General features: G+C 43.4%; 1 protein-coding gene across 1 annotated transcript in view; it reads right to left on the bottom strand.

The window, feature by feature from the left end:
• The window catches only part of DMD (dystrophin), a 2,981,380-nt gene that overhangs the window by 1,030,059 nt on the left and 1,928,265 nt on the right, over positions 1-23,056 (bottom strand). Inside the window, exon 50 of the mRNA XM_040336499.1 lies at positions 21,703-21,793. Within this exon, the coding sequence (XP_040192433.1) occupies positions 21,703-21,793 (91 nt within the window). The remainder of the gene's footprint in view (positions 1-21,702; positions 21,794-23,056) is intronic.

The following is a 23,056-nucleotide window of genomic DNA, read 5'->3' on the forward strand; positions in this document are numbered from 1 at the left end:
TAGTTCATTAATAATAAATATTTTACTCTGGCACTGAGCAAAACAATGTTCATGTATGTGGAGTCAAAGGAGATCCAGAAAATACATAGCTTAAATTATTGAAAACTTATATGACAGCAGAGTTTGAAGACTAAAAACTGCTTCACACATATTTTCTCATTTGTGAAGTCAAGAAACTGTCATCATAACTTTAACCTAGTTCTTTCTACCATGCCCATATTCAAATCTGCATTCTGGGTCCATTTGTGGAGACTTCCCTAAATTCAGAAAAATAAAACTGGTTATTTTAAAGTAGATATGATTTGATCCTGTTTTTCATTGGTGGTATCTGCGATATGCCCAATATGGCCACCAAAATGTTTCCATAATGGGTGAGACTCAGGGCTTTTTTTCTCAGACAATAGGTGCAGGAACTCCCCCTTTCCGAGTGACCCCTTTTCTCCGCCCCCTATCCACCTCCCAGTACCACCCCTTTTAGACAATATAGAACCAAGTATCATTTTGTGGTGCTAAGTAATTTATATGGGATTTGGTAATGATATCAAGAAAAGCAGTAAAATAGATCCCCTGTAGCCAGCAACAATAGATCCCCCTAACAACAATGGACCACCCACAACAAAATTTCCCTGCCAGCAACAATAGACTCACAGCAGCATCAACAGATCTCCATACATCCAGCATTAATAGACTCTCTGGCTGCCATCAACAATAGACCCCTCCCCCAACAGTAGATCTCTGTCAACAACAACTAACCCCCCCCAGCAACATAAGACCCCGCTAGAAACAATAGGTCCCCCACCAGCAACAATAGAACCCCCCTGCAAAAATAGATCCTCAGCAGTGAGTATCAATACCCTGCAGCACACCTCAACATCCCTTGCTATTACGTAGAGTCAGTTCAGAAGGTGCCGGAACTGTGGGCCAAATTCTCAAAAACATGTGTAAATTTAGGATTATCTAACTTATGTCATTTAAGTTACGGCGCCCTAAGTTGGTGTCGTAAGTACCGTATTCTCAGTGCATTTGCGCACAAAACTGCGCCATCCTTAACTTAAGTTTCAATGTGTAAGGCGTGGTTATGGCAAGTGGGAATGAAGTGGGCGTGCTTCATTGTAATGAGCCGTGACCCCATGCAAATGAAGTGCCGGCCGTACTGCGCATGCGCGCACGAATCTGGACCTCACTGCGCATGTGCAGAACTTTGGTCAGCGCAATCAGTGAGATAGGTAAAAGGCCAAGCGTACTTAGTTTGAAGATCGCCCTGTGTCTAAATAGCCCCAGTCAAACAGACTTCAATTGCAAAAGTATTTCCCTGTGTTCCCTTCCTAAAGCAAGTTGCTTCTGCTTTGAACGTTTGTCAGTGTTTGTTGGTAAGATTTGTTTGTGAGAAAAGTGTTTGTGGAGTTGGAGGGTATAGTTGGTGTTTGTTTTTGATAATTTGTTCTTTGTTTTGATTGTTTGCGTGTTTGTTTTTGATAAGTGTTTTTTTTTGGTTGTGTTTATATTTTTTGTTTTTCTTTTTTGCCTGTTTGTTTTCGAATTAATAGTAGCTGTCTGTATATTTTTTATTTTTGCTTGTTTGTATTTTCTTTGTTGTGTGTGTGTATTGTTGTTTGTTTTTTGGGTGAGTTCCCTGTTGCTGGGTGTTGTCTGTCATGGCTCCCAAGCGCAGGAAGCTTAATTTTACCCTGGCAGAGAAGCATATACTTGCTCAGGGCGTCATTAAATTTGGGCGATTTCTCCATGGCCCTGAGAGCCACACCACCACCCCGGCCAGGAGGAAGGAGATCCTTCAAAAGATCACCGATCGGATCAATGCGGCGGGGGGGGGGGGGAGACCAGGACCATCGCTGGAGTTCAAAAAAAATAAATGACTTGTGGAGCGTGTCCCGGAACAAGCTGGCAACGCTGCATGCCCATACCAGGGGCACTGGAGGAGGGGGACCCTGCCCAGTCAGGATGAGTGAGGAGGAATGGGCAGTGGCCCAGTGTTTCCACCCACAGCAGGTGGTGGGCCTGCCTGGCTTTGACAATGATCCTCTTATGAGGACAGGTAATTTTTTTGAATTTCTATCTGGTGATTAGCATGTGTGGGTGGGGGAAGGGAAGATGTGCCAAGTGTGTGGATCCAACAACCTGTGATTGTTTTGTGTCCTCCCCAGATGGCCAGGAGGTTGCAGCCCCATCAGCCCAGGAGGTGGCAGCCCCATCAGCCCAGGAGGTGGCAGCCCCATCAGCCCAGGAGGTGGCAGCCCCATCAGCCCAGGAGGTGGCAGCCCCATCAGCCCAGGAGGTGGCAGCCCCATCAGCCCAGGAGGTGGCTGGCCCATCAGGTCAGGAGGTGGCTGGCCCATCAGGTCAGGAGGTTGCAGGCCCATCAGGGCAGGCTGCTGCACCACCCCCAAGACAGGCTCATGCAGAGTCCCAAGAAGGGCAGGATTCGCCATGGGAGGGGAGTGCCCACAACTCCCCTAATTTGGATGTTGAGTGGGAGGAGGATGAGGGGGAGGAAGATGACAATATTCTGATTGGGCAGGAAATAATGATGGGCCAAGATATGACCTTTGAATCATCCCCTGAGGGAACCCCACAGGCGCCCAGCAGTCAGGCCACCATCATGGGTCGCCCCTTCCAACCCTCCTCCAACATGCAGCAGCACCCATGGCTCACTCCAACTCCTCCTCCAAGGCCACAAGCCTCAGGGGCAAGTAGGATGCTGACCCCTGAAAACAGGGGGGGGTTGGTGCGTCTGCCGGTCAGTCTGTTGAGGGACAATGTCCGGCAGACCCGCAGTCTGTCTGCAATACAAAAAACAATGACCAAGGTGGAGCGCAGCCTGGGTGCAATGAGGGAGTCACTGGGTGACGTGGCCACCAACTCCGTGGGGGTCATCACCTGTTTGTGGGACCTGAGGAACGCCACAACAGGTGTGGCCCAGGAGGTGACTGCCCTCACCCAGGCTGTGCAGGCCAATACCCGGGCTGTGCAGGCCAATACGGCTGACATTACTTCCTGTCTGACAAGGATAGCCGTTGCCTTGGAGGGAAGGCCAGCAGGAGGACAGACACCAGGGGAGGCTGCTTCCTCCCGTGTACAGTCCCCCCCCCCTGAAAATACTCCCTCCCCTGCACAGTCCCCCCCCCCCTGAAAATACTCCCTCCCCTGCACAGTCCCCCCCCCTGAAAATACTCCCTCCCCTGCACAGACCCCCCCCCGTGAAGATCCCCCAGTCGGCCGTGGCCGTCCCCGTGACCGTGCCCGTGGCCGTGGGCAGCCCAGAAGGAGCACTCGGCAACATCCTTAATTTGCAGGGGTACTTTTTTTTTTTTTTTTTTTTACACTGTACTTATGATTTGGTTTATGTGTGTGAATGATGTGTGAATGTGGGGGGGTGGCATTCCTGAAAACATAAGGGTGTCACCCTCAGTTTTGGTGGAGTAGGGATCCCCAGGACCAGGGAGAAGTCATCCTAGGTTCCTGAATGGTGTATGAATGCACAGTGACATAATTGGAGCCGTGGCGGGGCGTTACTGCTCCCAAGTACCAAAGGGGGGGGGTACTTGGATCTAATCCAATTCGATGTGCATGTGATGTGTCTGTGCTAGGGACCACAGTGACGTGCATTCATGCATTCTCATTGTGAGATAATTAATGTGCGTTTTGTAACTAAAAAAAAACATTCTCATTGGCATATAAGTAATGTGCATTTATTTTGCAAAGTAAAGATTTAAAGGTCACATAATCTCTGTGATTTGTTCTGGGCAAAGCAAAAACAAAAATATAATTAGGATCCATTTACTGGGCAAAGATGCCTTCAGACAGTTGTCTCCTGATTGCCTGGCCCTCAGCAGACCGGGTAGAGGGGTTTGGGGGGGGGGATTGCCTGGGTGGGGGGTTAGGTCAGGACATATCTCCACATGCATGCCCCTTCTTAAAGCAAAATTGTGCAGTATGCAACATGCCCCAATAATTTGGCATACAAAGTCTGGGGAATACAATAGTGTACCCCCAGTCTTGTCAAGGCATCTGAATCTTGACTTTAGCAGGCCAAAAGTCCGCTCTACTATAGCCCGGGTCTGGATGTGCACCTCATTGAATTTTCATTCTCCGGGTGTTTGGGGGTTCCTAAAGGGGGTCATCAGGTGGGGTCCCAAGGCATATCCTGAGTCACCTGTAAGGGAAAAGACAGGAGGATATTAGTCATGCATGTGCCCCTTGTGATGTCTGCATCATGGGGGGGCATACCTGACACCAATGTCACTCACCAATCAGCCAGCTGTCTCCATAAACGTTCATCTCAAAGTCTCTGTAGATCTTGGTCTGCCTTAGGATGTAACTATCATGGCACGAGCCGGGAAACTTGGCACAAACGTGCCAGATGAGGCCATGTGCATCTACGATAACCTGTACATTTATCGAATGCCAGCCTTTCCTATTTCTGAACAGGTGTTCAGTATCATGGGGGGGCTGTAGTGCCACATGGGTGCAGTCTATCGCCCCGATGGTCTTAGGAAAGCCAGCAATATTATAAAAGTCTGTCATTGCTTGCACACGCTGGTCCTCCTGGGTGGGCATGACAAACTGGTTGCTCATGCGCCGCAGTATGGCAGGGACCACCTGATGTAGACATTTGCTCATGGTTGACTGCACCATCCCAGCCACACCTCCAGATGCTCGCTGGAATGAGCCACTCGCTAAAAAATGGAGGGTTGCCATCACTTTTTCAAGAGGTGTCAGGGCATGGGAACGTAGGGTTGGGGCGATTAGATCCTCATGAAGGAGTTGGGTGATCTCCAGGATGGCCTCCCTATCAAAACGGTAGTTGCCAATCACCTCATAAGCTGGCATTTGCCAAATATCACGCCGTGGACGATAAACTCGCGCCTGTGCCCTCATCCTCCTCCTCTGTGCCCTCCTCCTCCTTTGTGCCTGTAAGGCAGCAAGTGCCGTCAAAATCATCGCTGGTCCTGGCATTTTTAAACAAAAACCTTCACAACTAGAGCTCTAACCTCTAGTCACTACCTTCAGCAAACCCTTCCACAGCATGTGTAAAATTAGGGCTGGTTTTATAATGTGGAAATTTAGTCAGAAAAACTAACAGGTCTGCACAGGGCGGAAAATACGGCACACACACTTAATTCTGAGAATCGCCCTAACTCCCTCATTTGCATCTTTGCCTATCAAAAACAGCGGCGAGCCTAGCGTAATTTGCGCCCGGGAATGCGCAGGTGTAACTAATTTAAGTACGGCTGAAAATACGGAAATCTTTGCTTGAGTCGTTTTGACGATCGTGCGCAAATATACGCGCCGTGTAAATTTAGAAAAATGGAGTTAAGTCTGCGTATCTCTTTTGAGAATTTGGCCCTGTGTTCCCCTGCGTTCCCGCTGAAAAAAAGCCCTGGTGAGATTTAATATAAAGGATGGCTTAATAAAGGCATACTGTATAAGCTGTTCACTTTGCAAGTTTTTAGGTGAAGTTAGGTTAAGTAGAGTTTTGCTAATTTTTTTTTTGAATGAATGTGATTGGGTATTCTTTGCAAAGTGCATTTCACTACATCCACTAAGCTAAGTAAAAAATCCATTGTGAGGTGAACAGCCTATTTGGCTTTTGTAAATCAACCCCCATGTCTTATGGTGGCTACTAAAATATTTACTTTTCACACTGGCTATAGACTTCTTCATGCTATTGCAATAATACATAAAGGGTGCCAGGTCTGTGCACAACAAATTAGGAGTTTGCTACTTGTGGTCCATCTGACTTATTTCTAATACACATAAATAAATGATAATAAGCCTATCTGACATGTTCCCAAGCTATAAGCATGCACACAAAAAGGCAAAGGAAACTGTTCTGCCATCGATTGGCATCCTCAGTGTAAAAATACCATCTAAAGATTATAATTAAGCATTAAACATTTACAATTTCATTAAAGAGCAGCTCCTGATACTGTCAAAAAGAAGCATTGTAACTGTTCTTGGTGGACACCCTTATTACTGAGACAAGGTCAGTGTTCGTGATGTCAGCCTACATGATCTTCTACATCAACATAATTAATTTTGGTATGCTTTCTCCTAGTAAAAGTGCTTCAATGATGGTAGCGCCAGCATCATGGGGATGCATGGGCAGTGCAATCCAAGATTTTAAGTGCAGTTTTTCACATGCTACTGACTCCTGTATAAAAAGTTGCACAGTTAGCCACAAAAGGTCTGTTCCGGTGTGTTATATGAGACATGAGAAGGACAAGAGAGCAGAGGGAAGGCAGCAGTGTTGGTGTGGCAGGTGTCCCCAGCCACACCCATGCCATTGCCCCATTGACACTGGCTCATTCTTCAGGTCTTCTGAGCCTTGCAGAGAGACACACTGGCAGTTCAGTCACATTCAATCACAGAGCCTCTGAGACTGGCTGTACTATTGTCTGTGAAAATGCTAGTTGCCTTCTTGCCATTCTGAACAAGTAAATATGATTGTGTGCATGTTTTTTTTCCAGATCAACCAAAATAATTAAACTGGTGAGTATTACAGTCAGTTGACTTTCAGAAGTTGACAATGGCAGCCACATATTTCTTTTTGTAGGTTTTCTGTACATATTAACCTGGTTACTTATTGCACATATAGATGAAATGTATGCCATTTATCTTCCTTGCCTTCCCTGTGTTTGTTGTCATTATTTAACTTACTACGTTATTAAGCCTATAAAGTATATAATAAAGTAACATATTACTCTTTCAAAAGGTATCACTTCTAGCAATTTCTTTTTAAACGATAAGCCATTTGAGTCAATGCTTTGTGCAAAAGATAATATAGAAGCATGAAAGCATGAATTTAACAAGCATGAGATGGCTATGACCTAACGGAATAGTTCCAGTCAAAGGTTAAATCAAGTATGTTGTACTAGGAGTTTCAACTGATTCATATCGAATGATCTTCTTTATTATTATCTCCCTCAGTTATCATCTTTGTACTCTCTGTTATAGCTTATGATGATGTTATCCTTTTTTCTCTGCAGTCTCATATCAGATCTTTCTGAAAAATTGTTGCTCGTTATAAAACAAAACCATTTGTATATAGTCCCTGTAATATTCTAATTATTGGTGTCTGTAATAGGGTTTTCTCAGAACTGATACTAGATTTAACCTTTGGCAACCAAAACAATTTCTTCTGAGTTTGAAAGGCAATAAATATGTGCTTTGCAGGTAATACACTTTATATATTTTAAAATAATATTAAACACATAGGGGCAGATCCACAAAAAAATTACGCCGGCGTATCTATTGATACACCGCGTAATTTTAAATTTCCCGCGTCGTATCTTTGTTTTGTATCTACAAAGCAAGATACGACTGCATCTCTGATCGATCCGACAGGCGTACGTCTTAGTATGCTGTCGGATCGTAGATGCATTGTTTCCGCCGGCCGCTAGGTGGCGTTTCCGTCGAACTATGCGTCGAGTATGCAAATTAGCTAGTTACGGCGATCCACGAACGTACGTATTTAGAATTTTTTACGTCGTTTGTGTAAGTCGTTTGCGAATAGGGATTTGCATAGGGTCTTTCCTCTTCGTGGGCTTCCCCAGTGACGTAGCAGAGGGTACGTCAGAGGGTGCAGGGTCACGTGATGGGTGGCCCTGCCTCCTCTATATAAATAATGTCACAGCTTCAGCCGCTCATTCGCTGGGCTGTGTCCAGCGGTGAGAGGAGGTCGGGGATGCTGCTGCGCTGGATGGATCTTCTCATCGCTGGAGCGGAGATCACCCGACGCAGGATCTTCTCATCGCTGGAGATCACCCGCATGCCGTCGCAGGATCAGGACAACGCAGGAAGCCGGGAACGAGTGGATTATCACTGCTGGAGTTTTTTTCTTATTAATAAAGGACTTTATTCTACGGTGTCCATGTGTTTTTTTTTTTTACAAGACTTTACACTTCCTTCGTAAAATGGTAGGGGTACAGTGTACCCCATTACCATTTCACACAGGGGGGGGTCAGGATCTGAGGGTCCCCTTTGTTAAAGGGGTCTTCCAGATTCTGATAAACCTCCCGCCCGCATACCCCCACAACCACCGGGCAAGGGTTGTGGGGATGAGACCCTTGTCCCCATCAACATGGGGACATCCTCCCCATGTTGAGGGCATGTGGCCTGGTGCGGTTCAGGAGAGGGGGGGGCCGCAATCTGTCCCCCCCTCTTTTCTGCGGCCGGCCAGGTCAACGTGCTCGGATAACGGGTCTGGTTATGGATATTTAGGGGGAACCGCACGTCATTTTTGTTTTAAATTGACGGCGGGGTTCCCCTGAATATCCATACCAGACCTGAGGGGTCTGGTTATGGATATTTAGGGGGAACCGCATGTCATTTTTTTTTTATTGACGGCGGGGTTCCCCTTAATATCCATACCAGACCTAAAGGGTCTGGTTATTGAATTTGTGGGGACCTCCGCGCATTTTTTTTTCTAAAAGTCCGTGTCCCATTGACTACAATGGGGTTTCGGAGTTCGGGTTCGGGTTCGGGTTCCCGAACCCGAACTTTTTTTTTAAAGTTCGGGTTCGGACCCGAACCCGAACATCCAGGTGTCCGCTCAACTCTAGAAATGAGGCAAACATTTCATAAGTGTAACATTAAAAAAAAGGTTATCAGAATTCGGACTATATATTGAATAATAAATCATTCATTTTTAAATTCATAGCAAAGCTCCAGAACTCTCAAGTTGCTTAGAATTGCTATACTCTTGCACTGAGCTCTGGCTCAACTGCCGTTGAATTTGCAAGATTAATTACACTGATGCTACACTTCACTTCAGATTAGATAATAGTCTCAAGGTAAACTGAGAAGTCAATTAAAAAGCTGCCCTTTGGAGGTTTACAATGATGTATACTTTTTCAGTTTATATTAATGGCATAGCAGGCTACTGATTATGAGAGCAGCCATCATTTTTCTTTCAGTGTAATATATTTTAGATGTAATAATATAGAGCTAGACATAATTCCAATAAACTCTTATGGAAATCTATAAGATTGCCTATGCAGTAATGATCATGCATAAACTGTCATTTTGCATATTATTGTGCTGAAAGGAATACCTTAACATTGTTTAATATTATTATTAGTAATATGTATCATGTACAGTATGTATTCACCATATCTGCAATATATGCATTAGTTAATTGGTTTACTTCTTTCATGTCCTATGGAAGCTATGCTATAATATACTAAACAAGGAATTCTTTAAACCTGAAGGAAGAATAGTATCAATAAGTGTTTAAAGTGAACCTGTGCCCCAACTATGTATATATTCTGAACAAGTGGAAAACAAGTCCTCTTTTATCTATGTAGCTATAGGTATTCACAACAGAGTGAATAAAGTCACATCTCCTTTTTGCCCTTTATTTTCTTTGAAAAATACACAGCAGTTAAAACATGACGTCATAGTTTTTGCAACTAGAGAAGTTAATTTTTCATGTATACTGTCTTATCACAGGTGTACATTAAAGATTTTGCATGCCTAAAGAGAGTATGAAGTAATACATAGGGAGTAAGAATGAGCTAAGGTTTGGGCCAAACTCAGTTCAGCCTGAACCCATGGAAAAAATAGAGGCCTTCAAGATGATGTTATTTCTCTCCATACATGGAGCTAAAGCAGAAAGCACCTTCCCTATACGCAGACCTGCATTAACGTGGCACTTTAATCAGAAATTTAGGTGACAAAATTATTAATGTGTAATGTACGTTCTTTTGTTAAAGAACATGAATTGTTATCGCACTATGATAGGTGAAGTTCAGTTTTAAGTGATTAAATTGTCAAGTTCAAACTGACAGCTAACATCCTGCCCCTAGTGCTCTCTCTTTCTCTATGTCCCCTTACTGGAGGGAACCTCACCAATTATAAGAGAGAGGAAACAACAAGAACTACAGAAGTCAACACAGGAGAATAACTTCCCCTTATCAAAGGGACAGCTAACAAAGTTAAAGCAGCTCAACGTTATTGTAAAATCTGCACTGTTCAGTATCCAAATAATCATATTTAATCTCTCATACATTTAGAGCAGCCAAAATAACTAAAAATGAATGCTGATTGGTGACTTTGGCATTCTTCAATTTTCACAAATGTTATGTATTAAAGATGTTTGCGAGTCACAATTCTGTGATTTGTGGGGCATTTATAAAAAAAAAGTCATAAAATGTTACAATGCAGGTTGGCTCTATATTGAGGTTGAAAAGAAAACAAACATCTGTATAGTCAACTATAACATACTCTCATCTTTCTTCCTATCTAAAGTTGACACATGGGGTGTTAATGGAAAAACATACACAGCTGTGAATAATATTAAATAATTTGTTGTGAGTGCGCTGCTGTCAAAACATGACAAAGGGCTAGATTTCAGAATTCATGGATGTTAACATTTATGAATAAAAATAGGCTGAAACTTGCTATTGTTCAGAATATTTCAAAGGGATATCTTTAGCGCTTTCTCATACTTCTTTTTTTTTTTTAGTTAATATTACCCCTGCTCTTTTCATTACTTTTCCCTGCTGGTGTCTTACAGCATGCTGTGAATGACCTCCACAGATTGCTCAAGTTTTATGCAGAGAATACATTGATTCTGAAAGCTTTATTAGATAAGTTTGTTGTTTAGCTACTTCCCGGTGTCAGCTACATTAAAAATAAACCTCATAAAACTGAGCTGTGACCTTCAAATATCTAAAACCGCAAAGTGATTTTTTTTTTTAAATAAGCATACAGATCTGAACAATTCAGTTTCAGTAAAACTGTGCTATTGAAATCAACTTTTAAAAAGCAACTACAGGTAGCAAGTAAAAATCTTAGCTAATGCTTTTCAGAGGGTGCTGTGACTATGCCTGGGTTAGAAAACCCACTCAGTTTACTTGGAAATATTATATGATATGCTATAATCAGACTGAGTGGGATGTTCAGCATGTCTGCATAGATGTACTGCAACCTCGCTCTAGTCATTCCGTTACTGTCAATGTTTTCTGAGGACTGGAGAGGAATGACAGAGATATGGACAGAAATCCTTTTTTTTTATAGAATGAACATAGATAAATATTGTTAAAAGGGGTGACATTGGTGCATGCAAAATTACAATAAAAGTTATGAAAAACAGAACAGTTGGGAATTAATACAGACATAGAAATCAGTACATGGCGTGGCTTAGCTGGGGATGTAGACGGTCGCACGTCCTGTGAGTTCCGCCGATCATCCGCTCGATTATCCTGCTGACAAGCCGCTCGTGGCTTTACTTTGGTCCCGCTACATACCTGGACTCCCCTGGCTGCTACAGCGACCCTCGACGGTACCGGATCGGGCATAGATAGGATGTCCCGGCGCAATCCACAAGGCCGCACAGCTCCGGACCACGTGATCCAAGATGGTGGCGCCGCGCAGTCGGGAAAAGAGAAATATAAGGCCGCTGCTCAGAAGCTGTTCTCCCCGATCAGCACCCGCGAGCTCCTGGAGGTCCCTGGGGATGTCGGAGATAACCGGAGCGGGTCCCAATCCGACGCTGACGACACTGTGCCCCTGGAGGACCCATCCGCGCCAGTGCTGCCATGGAACGCAGTGAGTACATCACCAGGGTCCCATGTGCTGGATGCGGTGGAGGCCTCAGGCCCGGACGGGCCTGAACCCACACTAAGGGACATCTTTGCAGCAATCACGGCCTGCAATGCCTCAGTGACACACCTGGCATCAGAACTCAAGGGGGTAAAGGCAGAAATGACATACATGCGCCAGGACATGCAGAAGCTGCGGGATCGCACTACTGATGTTGAGGGCCGTGTTAGTGTATTGGAGGATGACTTAGCCCCTATGCAGAGGGAGGCACATGCCCAGCAACTGATGGTCGCTAAACATGCGGCAAAAATTGATGAACTTGAAAATAGAATGCGCCGCAATAATGTTAGAGCCATTGGAATACCGGAAAGAATGGAGGGAAAGAATCCGGTGGCATTCATAGAGCAATGGCTGACAGAGAAATTCGGAAAAGACTCTTTTTCACAAATGTTTGCGGTGGAACGCGCACACCGTGTCCCTCTGAGGCCTTTACCCCCTGGGAACCCGCCCAGGGCCTTTCTATTTAAACTACTACACTACAGGGACAGGGATGTCATCCTGTCTAAGGCACGCACCCTGGGGGATGCTCTAGTTATAGACAATTCCAAGATATCCTTGTTTCCAGACTTTTCAGCGGAGGTGCAAAAGCAGCGCGCTCAATTTAATGATGTCAAGAAGCGGTTGCGCTTCCTGGAATTGCAGTATGCCATGCTTTATCCTGCTAAGCTCCGTGTTGTAGCTAGAAATGAAGTGCACTTCTTTGAGAGACCTGCCCAAGCCATGCAATGGATGGACAGAGAGGAGCGCTCTCTGCGTGAAGATTTGGGGAGAAGACGCAGAAATGAGTGACCGCCACATGCCTTACTTACAAGCACCAGCTCCATTGTCTAACAGCGGGACAGGAATGATGTCCTATTTCAACCTCCTTCCAAGGCGGAGAACTGTTTCCACAGGAGGTGTTCGTTCTGTTTGAACATGTTTTGTTCTACACTGAAAAAAGATCCGCTGGAGGCGGATGCCCTTGAGCTGGCTAGTGAACTTTGCCCACTAGAACTGAGTCCCTCGTGGACAAGAAGTCTCATTGACTGTTTTTTATTATTTTTTGTTCCTTTTCTAAATTTTTTGAGCTTGATAATGGTCCTTTTGGATGATATGTCTACAGTCTGCTTGACCTTTGTTTCCACAGGTTGTGCCCAATGCGCCTGGACAGAGTCATTAGGGAGACTTCCTCCCGTGTTTAATGCTCCCCACAAGATTAGAAATGTGATTTTCTCCTCTCTACCTGGTTACTCATGCTATTATTTTTTTGTGTTCTGTCCCGACCGGGATGGAATGGTTTTTATTTTATTTTCTGTAAGACGGTCCTGGTCTATTGACTTGAAGTGCATTTATGTGGTGTTTGCTGCAGATGATTTTACACCTAAGACATGGCAGTACGGATTGTGTTAACTAGCTGGAATGTAAGGGGGCTGGGTGACAAGGTGAAACGCCTGGCAGTAGGTCATGTGCTTAAACGTCTGGGCTCCTCAGTGGTTTGCCTGCAGGAGACGCATATTCTACCAGGTCAGGAATCTCCATTTTCCTCTAGGCTGTATAGCAACCAGTACCACTCTGCTTTTTCATCGTATGCCAGAGGGGTCAGTACACTTATTGGCATAAATGTACCGTTTACTTTTACCTCCTCCCTAATAGACCCTGGAGGTCGTTTCGTTTTTTTGCACTGTTCCCTAAATGGCATACCATGTATTATAGCCAACATATACATACCGCCACCTTTTTCGGCGGAGGTCCTTAAGACCCTGGCCACCTTCTTGTCATGTCACCCGGGTGTCCCCGCTCTCGTAGTGGGGGACTTCAACAATTTTTTGTGTGCCGACCTTGATAAGTTTTCTCCTGGGGCGCGGGCGGCCACACCAAGAAGGAGCCATACGCCTTTTGCTCGGCTTCTGCAGGAGCTGGGGTTAAGAGATGTCTGGAGGCTCGCTCACCCACAGGAGAGATGTTACTCATGCCACTCCGCCTCGCATAGGGGCCTTTCTAGAATTGATCTGGGCCTGGGTAACAGTGAGATGCTTCCCCTGGTTTCGTCCGTAAAGTATGAGGCCAGGACTGTCTCTGACCACTCGCCTCTATGTATTGAGATACTGGCGTCTGGAATCTCTAAGCGCACTTGCTGGAGGCTTAATCCCTTCTGGATGTCGCTGTTCCCAACCCCTGATCCTATTCATACTGAACTAGTGAATTTTGTTAGGGTTAACAGGAATTCCACGGGCCTGGGTGTCCTCTGGGATGCTCTTAAGGCCTTTCTGAGGGGCCAGTTTATTAGATCTATTAACTCCATTAAAACGGGGACGAAGTCTTGGGAACAATTCGTACTTCGGGAGGCTGAGAGGGCTGAGTCGGCTTATGTGGACTCCCCCTCTGAGCATACCGAAAGGGCATGGAATGAGGCTCAGAATATGGTTAAGCATGTGACTATGACCAGGGCGGAGAATAAAAGATTTTTCCTTCAACAGAAGTACTTTGAGGACGGGGAGGGCACGGGTCATATGCTGGCTATGATGGTGAGAACACAAAGGGGCTCACCACACATAGAGTCAATTACTAATGTCTCGGGGTCACTGGTTTCATCCCATGCGGATGTTCTGTCCACATTTAAAGATTTCTATGCTGATGTGTATTCCTCTAAAGTCTCACCTACTACTGAGGAGATTACCTCCTTTTTGGATCAGTGTCACCTCCCGCGTTTGTCGGCCGCAGACGTGGCGCAATTGAGTGCGCCGCTCACGACTGATGAAATACTGGAGGCATTGGCGCTTTCCGCTCCTGGGAAGTCTCCGGGCTTGGATGGCTTGCCGGCGGAGGTATATGGGCGCTACTCTGAAGGCCTGATACCTCTTTTGAAAGAAGTGTTTGTAGATGCGTTTGATCGGGGATCCCTGCCCCACTCCATGAATGAGGCCATAATAGTTCTCCTATTGAAGCCTGGTAAGGATGCCCAAAGTGCTGACTCTTATAGACCTATATCACTACTGACAACAGACGTTAAACTACTGGCTAGGGTACTGGCCACCAGGCTAGCTAAAGTAATAACTAAACTAATCCATACAGACCAATCAGGTTTCATTCCTTCTCGGTCAACTGCCCTCAACATTAGGCGCCTTTTCCTTAATTTACAGATACCTGCTGATAATGAGAACCAGAGGGCGATCCTGTCATTAGACGCTGCCAAAGCCTTTGACATCGTCGAATGTCCCTATTTATGGGAGGTCCTGGGACGCTTTGGACTGGGTGACAGTTTTATTAGGTGGGTTCGGCTGCTTTATGCTGCCCCCACGGCCAGGCTTCGAGTGAATGGGGACCTATCGGACCCCTTTCCTCTCTACAGAGGCACAAGGCAGGGGTGTCCTTTATCGCCCCTGCTTTTTGCACTAGCCCTCGAGCCGTTGGCAGCGCAGATACGGTCCTCCCCCGCGATAATTGGTTTTGAGAGAGGTGAACAGATAGAGAAGATTTCTCTTTACGCAGATGATACTTTGTTGTATCTGGGAGATGTGGATACATCTCTTACGGCAGCTATGGAATTGATCCAACGGTTTGGCTCCTTGTCGGGGTTCTCGATAAATTGGGGTAAATCCGTTATTTTACCTGTGGATGGTCCGGTTGCCTCTCTACCGGAGGCGGCGGGGTCATTGAAGGTGGTGGAATCTTTTAAGTACTTGGGGGTTCAGGTGTCAGCTAACCCACAGAAATATTTGGAGGAGAATTTGTTGCCCCTTTTCCAACGCTTACAAACGACCTGTAATACCTGGTGTAAACTCCCGTTATCAGTAATAGGTAGAATAAATTTAATAAAAATGGTGTGGGGCCCCCAACTTCTATATATTATGCATAATTCCCCTCAGTGGATACCTCGTCGTTGGTTCATCTGGATAGATTCCTTGTTTAGATCACTGATTTGGAAAAAAAAAGTGGCCCATATTAGATTGTCCACGTTACAATATGATAAAGATCAGGGAGGAGCGGCTGTCCCTAATCCTAAGTTCTACTTTTTAGATTCTCAATTGCAGCATCTGTGTGGCATGGGGCGGGCCAATGATAATGACTCAATTGATACTCTAATGCGAGCGGGTTCAGGGAGTGCATCGGTCTTGGCAAATTTGGAGGCGGGTTTTCCGCATCTGCCTCAGGCGGCACCCACCGTGGTCCTCCTTAGGAAGCTGTGGTCTATGGTTAGATCCACCTTGGGTGTCTCGGGATTTCTTGCAGACACTCCTTTGTGGGACAACCTAAACCTGATGGAGGTCTTCAGGCTTGAAGGTTTTCAGGTTTGGAAACTAGCAGGAATTAAGAACATTGCCCAGATATATAGTAACAATGTGCTTAAATCATTTCAGGATTTACAAAATGAATTTGGTCTACCTAGACAACAAATCTATAGGTATCTACAACTCAGGCACGCCCTTCAGACCCAGGGGTGGGTGTCAGTTCTCCAATTATCTAGTCACAGGCTATTAACTGAGGTATTCTCTGGCACGGAAAGAAAGGGTATGATATCCCATGTATACTCCTCCCTATTGTCGTCTGTGCAAAACTCAGCAACTCTGCCATGCAGAAGAGGGTGGACAGAGGATCTGGGGGACATTGATGGCGAGACCTGGGAAACTTGTTTACAGGCTGGCCCTCTCACCTCTGTCTCGCAGTCACACAGGTTGTCTCACCTGTTCCTGCTACACAGGGTTTACCGTACGCCTATTCAACTGTTTCGATGGGGAAGACGGGACTCTTCCTTGTGTCCCAAGCTATGTGAGGGGAAGGGGTCGCTTATTCACCTGATGTGGCGATGTCCCAAGCTACATCGGTTCTGGAGGAGTGTCACAGAGGTTATCTCCTCGGTATTCCAAGTTAGGGTCCCACTGGACCCCATAGTATGCATACTAGGTGCCGTGGACGAAGAGGTATACCCTCCACCTATTAATATAGCGGTGATCAGGCTCTTATACCTAGCAAGGAAACAGATAGCTAGATTCTGGCTGTCCCCGCATGTCCCGACTAAGAAACAATGGATTGATCAGGTAAACCTTATTATTGTGAGAGAACATTATACATATCAGCATAGAAATGCCCCCAAGAAATGTAACTCCATTTGGCAGCCCTGGCTGGAAACGCCTGGACTAGCACCTCCGAGATTGGTTATGACCCGGCTGTTGCAGATGTAGTCGATACTGTCTTCCTGAAGTACAAAACATAAAATGATAAACTATGTCTGACTAAGTCAAAGAATGTATAAAACCTAGACCATGATTGAGGCACGCGCCTGTGGGGATTATATAATGTGGTCAGGAGAATCTACTTAAGGTTGGGCAAGGACTCTGAATGCTTAAGCAGACTGTGGAATGCAGACTTTCAGTTTTGGCCCATTGGCCGAGTGTGTGTTAGTGTTGGGGGGAGAGGCGGTTTCTCACCTGCCCGGCATGGTTCAAACTCCTTTAATGGCGGAACCTGGTTTAGGTAACCTCCTGGTGCCTCTGTTCTGGCATGCGTACAGTATAAGTCTTTTTGTAATAATTCTATTTTGTAACGTTTTTTGTATGCTGACATATATTTCTGTACCGTACTTATATTTTTGGCACAATAAACCATTTTACTGATTTAAAAAAAAAAGAAATCAGTACATGTTATAGGATATAAAAGGACAACCGACAAATCAATCTCTTAAGGAAAGGTCACCCCGAATATAACAGAATCTATCCTATTTTTAGGCTGTGTAATGTAGGCCACTTACATCAGGCCTAGACTTGACATTAAAGAGGGGCAGCAAAAAATATTTGAGTCCTGAGAGATCAGACAATAACTGGGTGATTAAGTTAGGGCGACCAGTTGGAGAAGGGTTCACTGTCATTGCGTGAACATTTTGGGGATGGGGTAGGGGGCTAGGGAAGAAAAAAAAGAGGGGAGGGAAAAAAAGGAGACAAAATGAAAAAGCGGGGGGGGGGTGTGTAAAGAGAAGGAAGAAATGAGTGAGGAATCAGGGGTTCGGGGGAGAAAGGGGAAGGCACAGGCGGGAGGAGAAAGAGAGAGAAAGGGAAAGAGAGAAGGTGTAGAAAGGGAAAGTGAAGTGGTGGGAGAGGGGGTGGCACTCCTCGGTCACATCACCCTAAAGTACTTTAAATTGGGGTGGAGGTAGACATTACAAATAGGAATTCTGAGTCATCCAGGAATTTCAAATTTTAAGAAGGGAAGTAGGATTTATAGCAGTCCGATGTTCTAAAGTAAGTCGAGCACGCCCAGGTTTGTGTGAATTTCTGAAAACGTTCCTGAGAGGTGTAAATCAGTTCCTCCATTTCTGCTATCTTGGCTACTCTAGACAGCCATTCTCTAATGGTGGGTGTGTCTGACGAATGCCAGTGTACTGGTATGCAAAGTCTTGTCACATTAACCATGTGCATGGCTAGCGATTTATAATAGTCACATTTAGAAAGAGTTGTGTGATGCAAGAGATATTGTGCAGGGTTGTAGTCTAACTTGTAGGTGGTGAAGTTTTTTATGAAGGAGTGTACCTCAGCCCAAAAAGACTGGATGGAGCTGCATTCTCACCAGATGTGGATCAAGGAGCCTATTGCAGCCTTACATCTCCAGCATATGTTTGAGATTGCAGGCGAAAATTTGTGCAAGCTAGATGGAGTCCTGTACCATTTGGTTATGATTTTATATCCATTTTCTTGGATCCCTTACGTTCTAGCGTATAAATGCTTTCCCAGTCTTCATCAGCAAGAGTTAGTTTCAAGTCTTTTTCCCATGACTCGCGTATATGCATAGTCGCTGGGGAGGGAGAGTCTTCCTAAAGAAGAGCATAAATGAAGGATATGAGATGTCTTTGTGGTGTAAGGCGTAATCAGAGAGTTTCAAATGGAGTAAGTTGTCTAGACCATGTTGTACTTGGGACTTTAGACGTGAGAAAGTGTCTCAGTTGTCTGTATGACCAGAAGGGAAATGTCTGCGTATGCGACTCAGATACTAAGTCCACATAGGATCGAATGTTACCTCCCCGGAAAAGGTGTTTTGCAAGGATTTCTTTGTGCGGCCACTCCTTCTGGAGAAATGCAGAGCCCCCAGGAGGAAAGTCCGGATTCCCTCCCAAAGGGGTCAGTGGACCTAGATGTGAGGAAAGTTTGTGGAGGGAAACTGCTTTATTAAAGGCCACTAGGGAGGGGTATATCAATGGATGTGATTTAAGTGATTGGGGCCAATGGTGGGTAGGAAACCAAGGGAGTATGTGTGTGGCAGTATGTACGAAGTGCTTTTATAAGGTAACCCATGCTTTTCCCAGATGATGTACCTTCCAGTCCACAATTCTAGTCAGATGACATGCAAGGTAGTGTTTGTGGAGGTCCGGTAGACCAATCCTACCCAAAGCCTTGGGGAGAGTAAGGCGTGAGTATTTAATGCGTGGGGGGCTGTTTTTCCCATAAAAAAGTTGTACATGCTTTCCTGTACGTTGCAAAGAAAGAGGGGGAGATGGATTGGGATTGTCTGCATCAGATATAGCAGGCGAGGGAGAACGACCATTTTGATTATGGCTGCGCGGCCAAACCAGAATACGTTAAAGTTGGTCCATTCTTAAGCTCTGCTAATTTTATCATTCAATCATGTGCAAGCTAAAATGCTGTTTTTTTTATTTTCCTTGCATGTCCCCCCTTCGGATCTACAGTGACTGCACTTCCAAGTGCACTTGCAGTGCAATTTCAAGTGCACTTTGCACTTGTAGTACAAAGTGGATTTGCCTTTAGTAAATAACCCCCAATGTTTCTTACACTATGGAGTTAATAAGGGTAATGTGCACTAAAGTAAAGAGGGAATGGATATAGTGTTTATTGCACTATAATGTGAATACCAGCAATGTTCACTTTAAAAGACCAAAAATTAAGATATGGTTTTGTTGCACTACAGTTTGAATGATGGTAATATACACCAGGCTAGAATGAAGATTATGTTTGTTGCACTACGGAGAAAATTAAGCTAATGTACCCTAGACTAGTGAGAGAATGAATATGATGTGCATTGTGCTGAAGATTACCTGAAGATGATGTTTTGTATAATGTATTGGTAAGTACTTGGAGATGTTGCATAACAGTGAATAAGGATAATGCACGCTAACTGGAGAGAGAATGAAGATGATGTGCAATGTGCTGAAAAGTACTTGAAAATTATATGTGGTGCACCACAGGCTACATAAGGGTAACATGAATGAGGGGCATGCATGATACAGAGCAAAACAAACTATAATATGTGATGTACTGCAGGATGAATGTGTGATGTGTTTCAGAGTAGAGTAAATGTATTTATTATAGGCTCAGCCCCCTGAGTAGTGCACACAAATCTACATTGGCAGTTAGACAAGTGTCAAATAGATGTCAGTCAGAAAAGCAGAAGATGCATTTCTAAATAGGTTCAATGTCAGCAGCTTTGTCATCTTGCCTTCATTAAATCACATTCTTATATTTACACATATTTTCCATAACATGTCATAGGTGCAGTTTTGACAAGTTACTAATTGATAAAACTTGATTATATGAAAATGAGTGGCATGAATAAAATGGTCATCCAAGAGAATGTGATATTTACTCTTTGCAAGAACTAACTTTTTTCATAACTTTTTAAAATGTTGTATTCTTAAAGACAATTGGTCTCATTTACAATTTGTTGCCTAAAAAATCATATGCTAAATGTCTTACAGTTGCATATTCATATTTAGTGCTGAACAATGATATGCAGTCATCATTGAATAACATACAATATAGAACGTTAAACAGGGTTTTTAGCATATGTAAACAAAATCACTAAAACCTTATTCGATATGTTCCTGTATAAATCTGCTGCTTTTTTTTAAAGTATACTTGTGGATCTTTCAATTAAAGTGTCTTTGTTCATTAATTTCCTCTTATAGGGTGACAGTGCTCTATGAATGTCTCCCAATTGGTTTCCTACATTTCAACCCTGTCATACAAGCTTTCACAAATGTTGATGTTTTTCACCATTATGAAATTGAGAAATGTCATTCAACTGTCACTGGAGTGTATGCTTGTAGAGATGATGTAAAGAGGCTGCTGGAGATCAAAAGCACTGAGATACATAAAACAATGAAAAAAGGCTTAAAGTATTTGGACAGAGTAGGGAGGTATTAGAACACCTGTTTATTACTATCATTGAAAGTGAAAGTAAAAAAAATCCCCACATTTTTAGTTGTCCCCTGAAAAATGATATAGGAAAAATAATAGAGGAAAAAGAGAATATTCCAATGGGGACACTAGTTCTGGTGACTTGCCCCCCCCTAGAGATTTCCTTAAATATTTCCTCACACTTCCTGTTTTGGCTATGGGACATGAAGTGAAGGTAAATCTCCCTAATAGGGCAAATGTACCCTCCCTATTCAAAATAAAATAATTTTTGCCTATAATTCTACATTAAAACTTTAAAACAAATACCATAGTCTATGATATAGTGCTTCATCTAACAAAATGTAAATCAGTTAATTTTTATATATTCATTAGAAAATTACAAACTGTTATGAAATAAAGACACTTTAATATAGAAATAAATAGAAATAAAGACAGAAAATAAGACAGAAAATAGAAAGAAAGCCATGAAGACAAAAGTGCTTAAAACGTTTGGTAGGAGAAAACTGGAAAAGAAAAATGCTATTTTTTTTAACACTAAACTGCAAATACTAAAAGTGTACAGTGACCCAAACAAGCAAAAAGTCAGAATTCAGCATTCATTAGGTCTCTCTCTAAGCTGACAACATTTTTGATTGGATGCTCTGGATATCTAAAAACAATGGATATTTTCTCTGCTATCGAATGTTCAAGAATATTTTTATGTTCAGACATACCAAAGTATTGCAACTATGCAATTACCCATCTATGTTTGTCTTTCATTATAAAATCCACAAAACTTTTTAGAGTTTAGTCCACATTATTGCTCCACCTTGCAAAGTTCACTGAAGGGGTAATCTATGACATCCTCCTAATATGTAGACAAGGTTATAACGTATTTCTATTTAAGAACTGAAACGATGACTATGCTGATTAGTATAGCTCAGCTTTTAAACATGTTATATTTAGAGGCTGCACTTACGATCAGTTGATGGTACCACAGGTCTCCTCTTTAGTTCTTCTAGTAAATGATTTACTGTATTCCACTCTTTATTCAAATCTTCTAATTTTCTCTGTTAAATGCAAACACAATATTAGCACTAATATTTTTCATCTACATGAACATTATGTTAGAAATATACATTGTTATTAGAAATGCCTTATACAAACGGATTTAGGGATTGTCTAATATTTGTAACTCAAAGCCTGTGTAACATACAATACCCACGGGCATACAAATTGTATTTATTAACTATACTATTACTGTTCTGACAACCCTTATTGGAGTGGAGGCTGCTGTGAGCAAACGTTGTATTATATGGTGCTTTATTTATATTATATTTTTCCTCTTTTATTAAATATAATGTGAAAACGAATTCAGCATTTTCACCCGATGCAAACATACAAAGGTTTTGTTTAGTAAGAAACAAAAGAAAAACAAGTTATTGTTTTTTCTTAATGTAAGGGAACACTCCCAAACTTCATAGAATGACTAGGCTTTAGGCACCCAAAGCCAAAAGATGTATGGGCCAGATTCACAGCGGAGATACGACGGAGTATCTCAGATACTCCGTCGTATCTCTCAGAGTATCTATGCGACTGATTCATAGAATCAGTTACGCATAGATAGCCCTAAGATCCGACAGGTGTAATTGTTTTACACTGTCGGATCTTAGGATGCAGTACCGCGGCCGCCGCTGGGGGGAGTTTGCGTCGTATTCCAGCGTCGGGTATGCAAATTAGCAGTTACGGCGATCCACGACGGATTTTCGCGTTCGGTACGTTGTCGCTAGTATAGTTTCCCGTCGCAATTTTAGGCGTCGTTTGACCTGCACTAACTTTAGACAGCACACATATGTGCTGTTTAACCTCCCTGGCGGTATGATTCTTTCAGAAAAAACATGCTGAAAGCGGTACCATTATTTGCAAGGAAATTTGGAATTTTCTATTGTAGGTCTGTCATTTTTAGAAATAACTCACTTAAATCTGACCAAACAAGCTTCTAATAGGCATCCCGGGTATGACATTTTTTTAAAAACAAAATTATAAATTATAATATAATAAATAATTATAAATAATTATAACAAATAATAATATAATTATAATAAAAATTATTCAATAATGTAATCAAATCAAAATCACTGAAATTTGCTCAGTTGCAGAATTGTTGCTGTCATTATTATTTTTTTTATGACGAATTTCCCCACAAATCGCTATCGCACAATTCTGCAAGTGATTATAATTTATTATCGCTGTTTTTTAGCTGATCTAAAACTATTTTTGACATAAAGGGACACTTTTGGTTGCTATGGACAATCTACAGTTTGCAGGGAGAA

Source organism: Rana temporaria, chromosome 2 (assembly GCF_905171775.1).
Source record: "Rana temporaria chromosome 2, aRanTem1.1, whole genome shotgun sequence".
Taxonomy (NCBI): domain Eukaryota; kingdom Metazoa; phylum Chordata; class Amphibia; order Anura; family Ranidae; genus Rana; species Rana temporaria.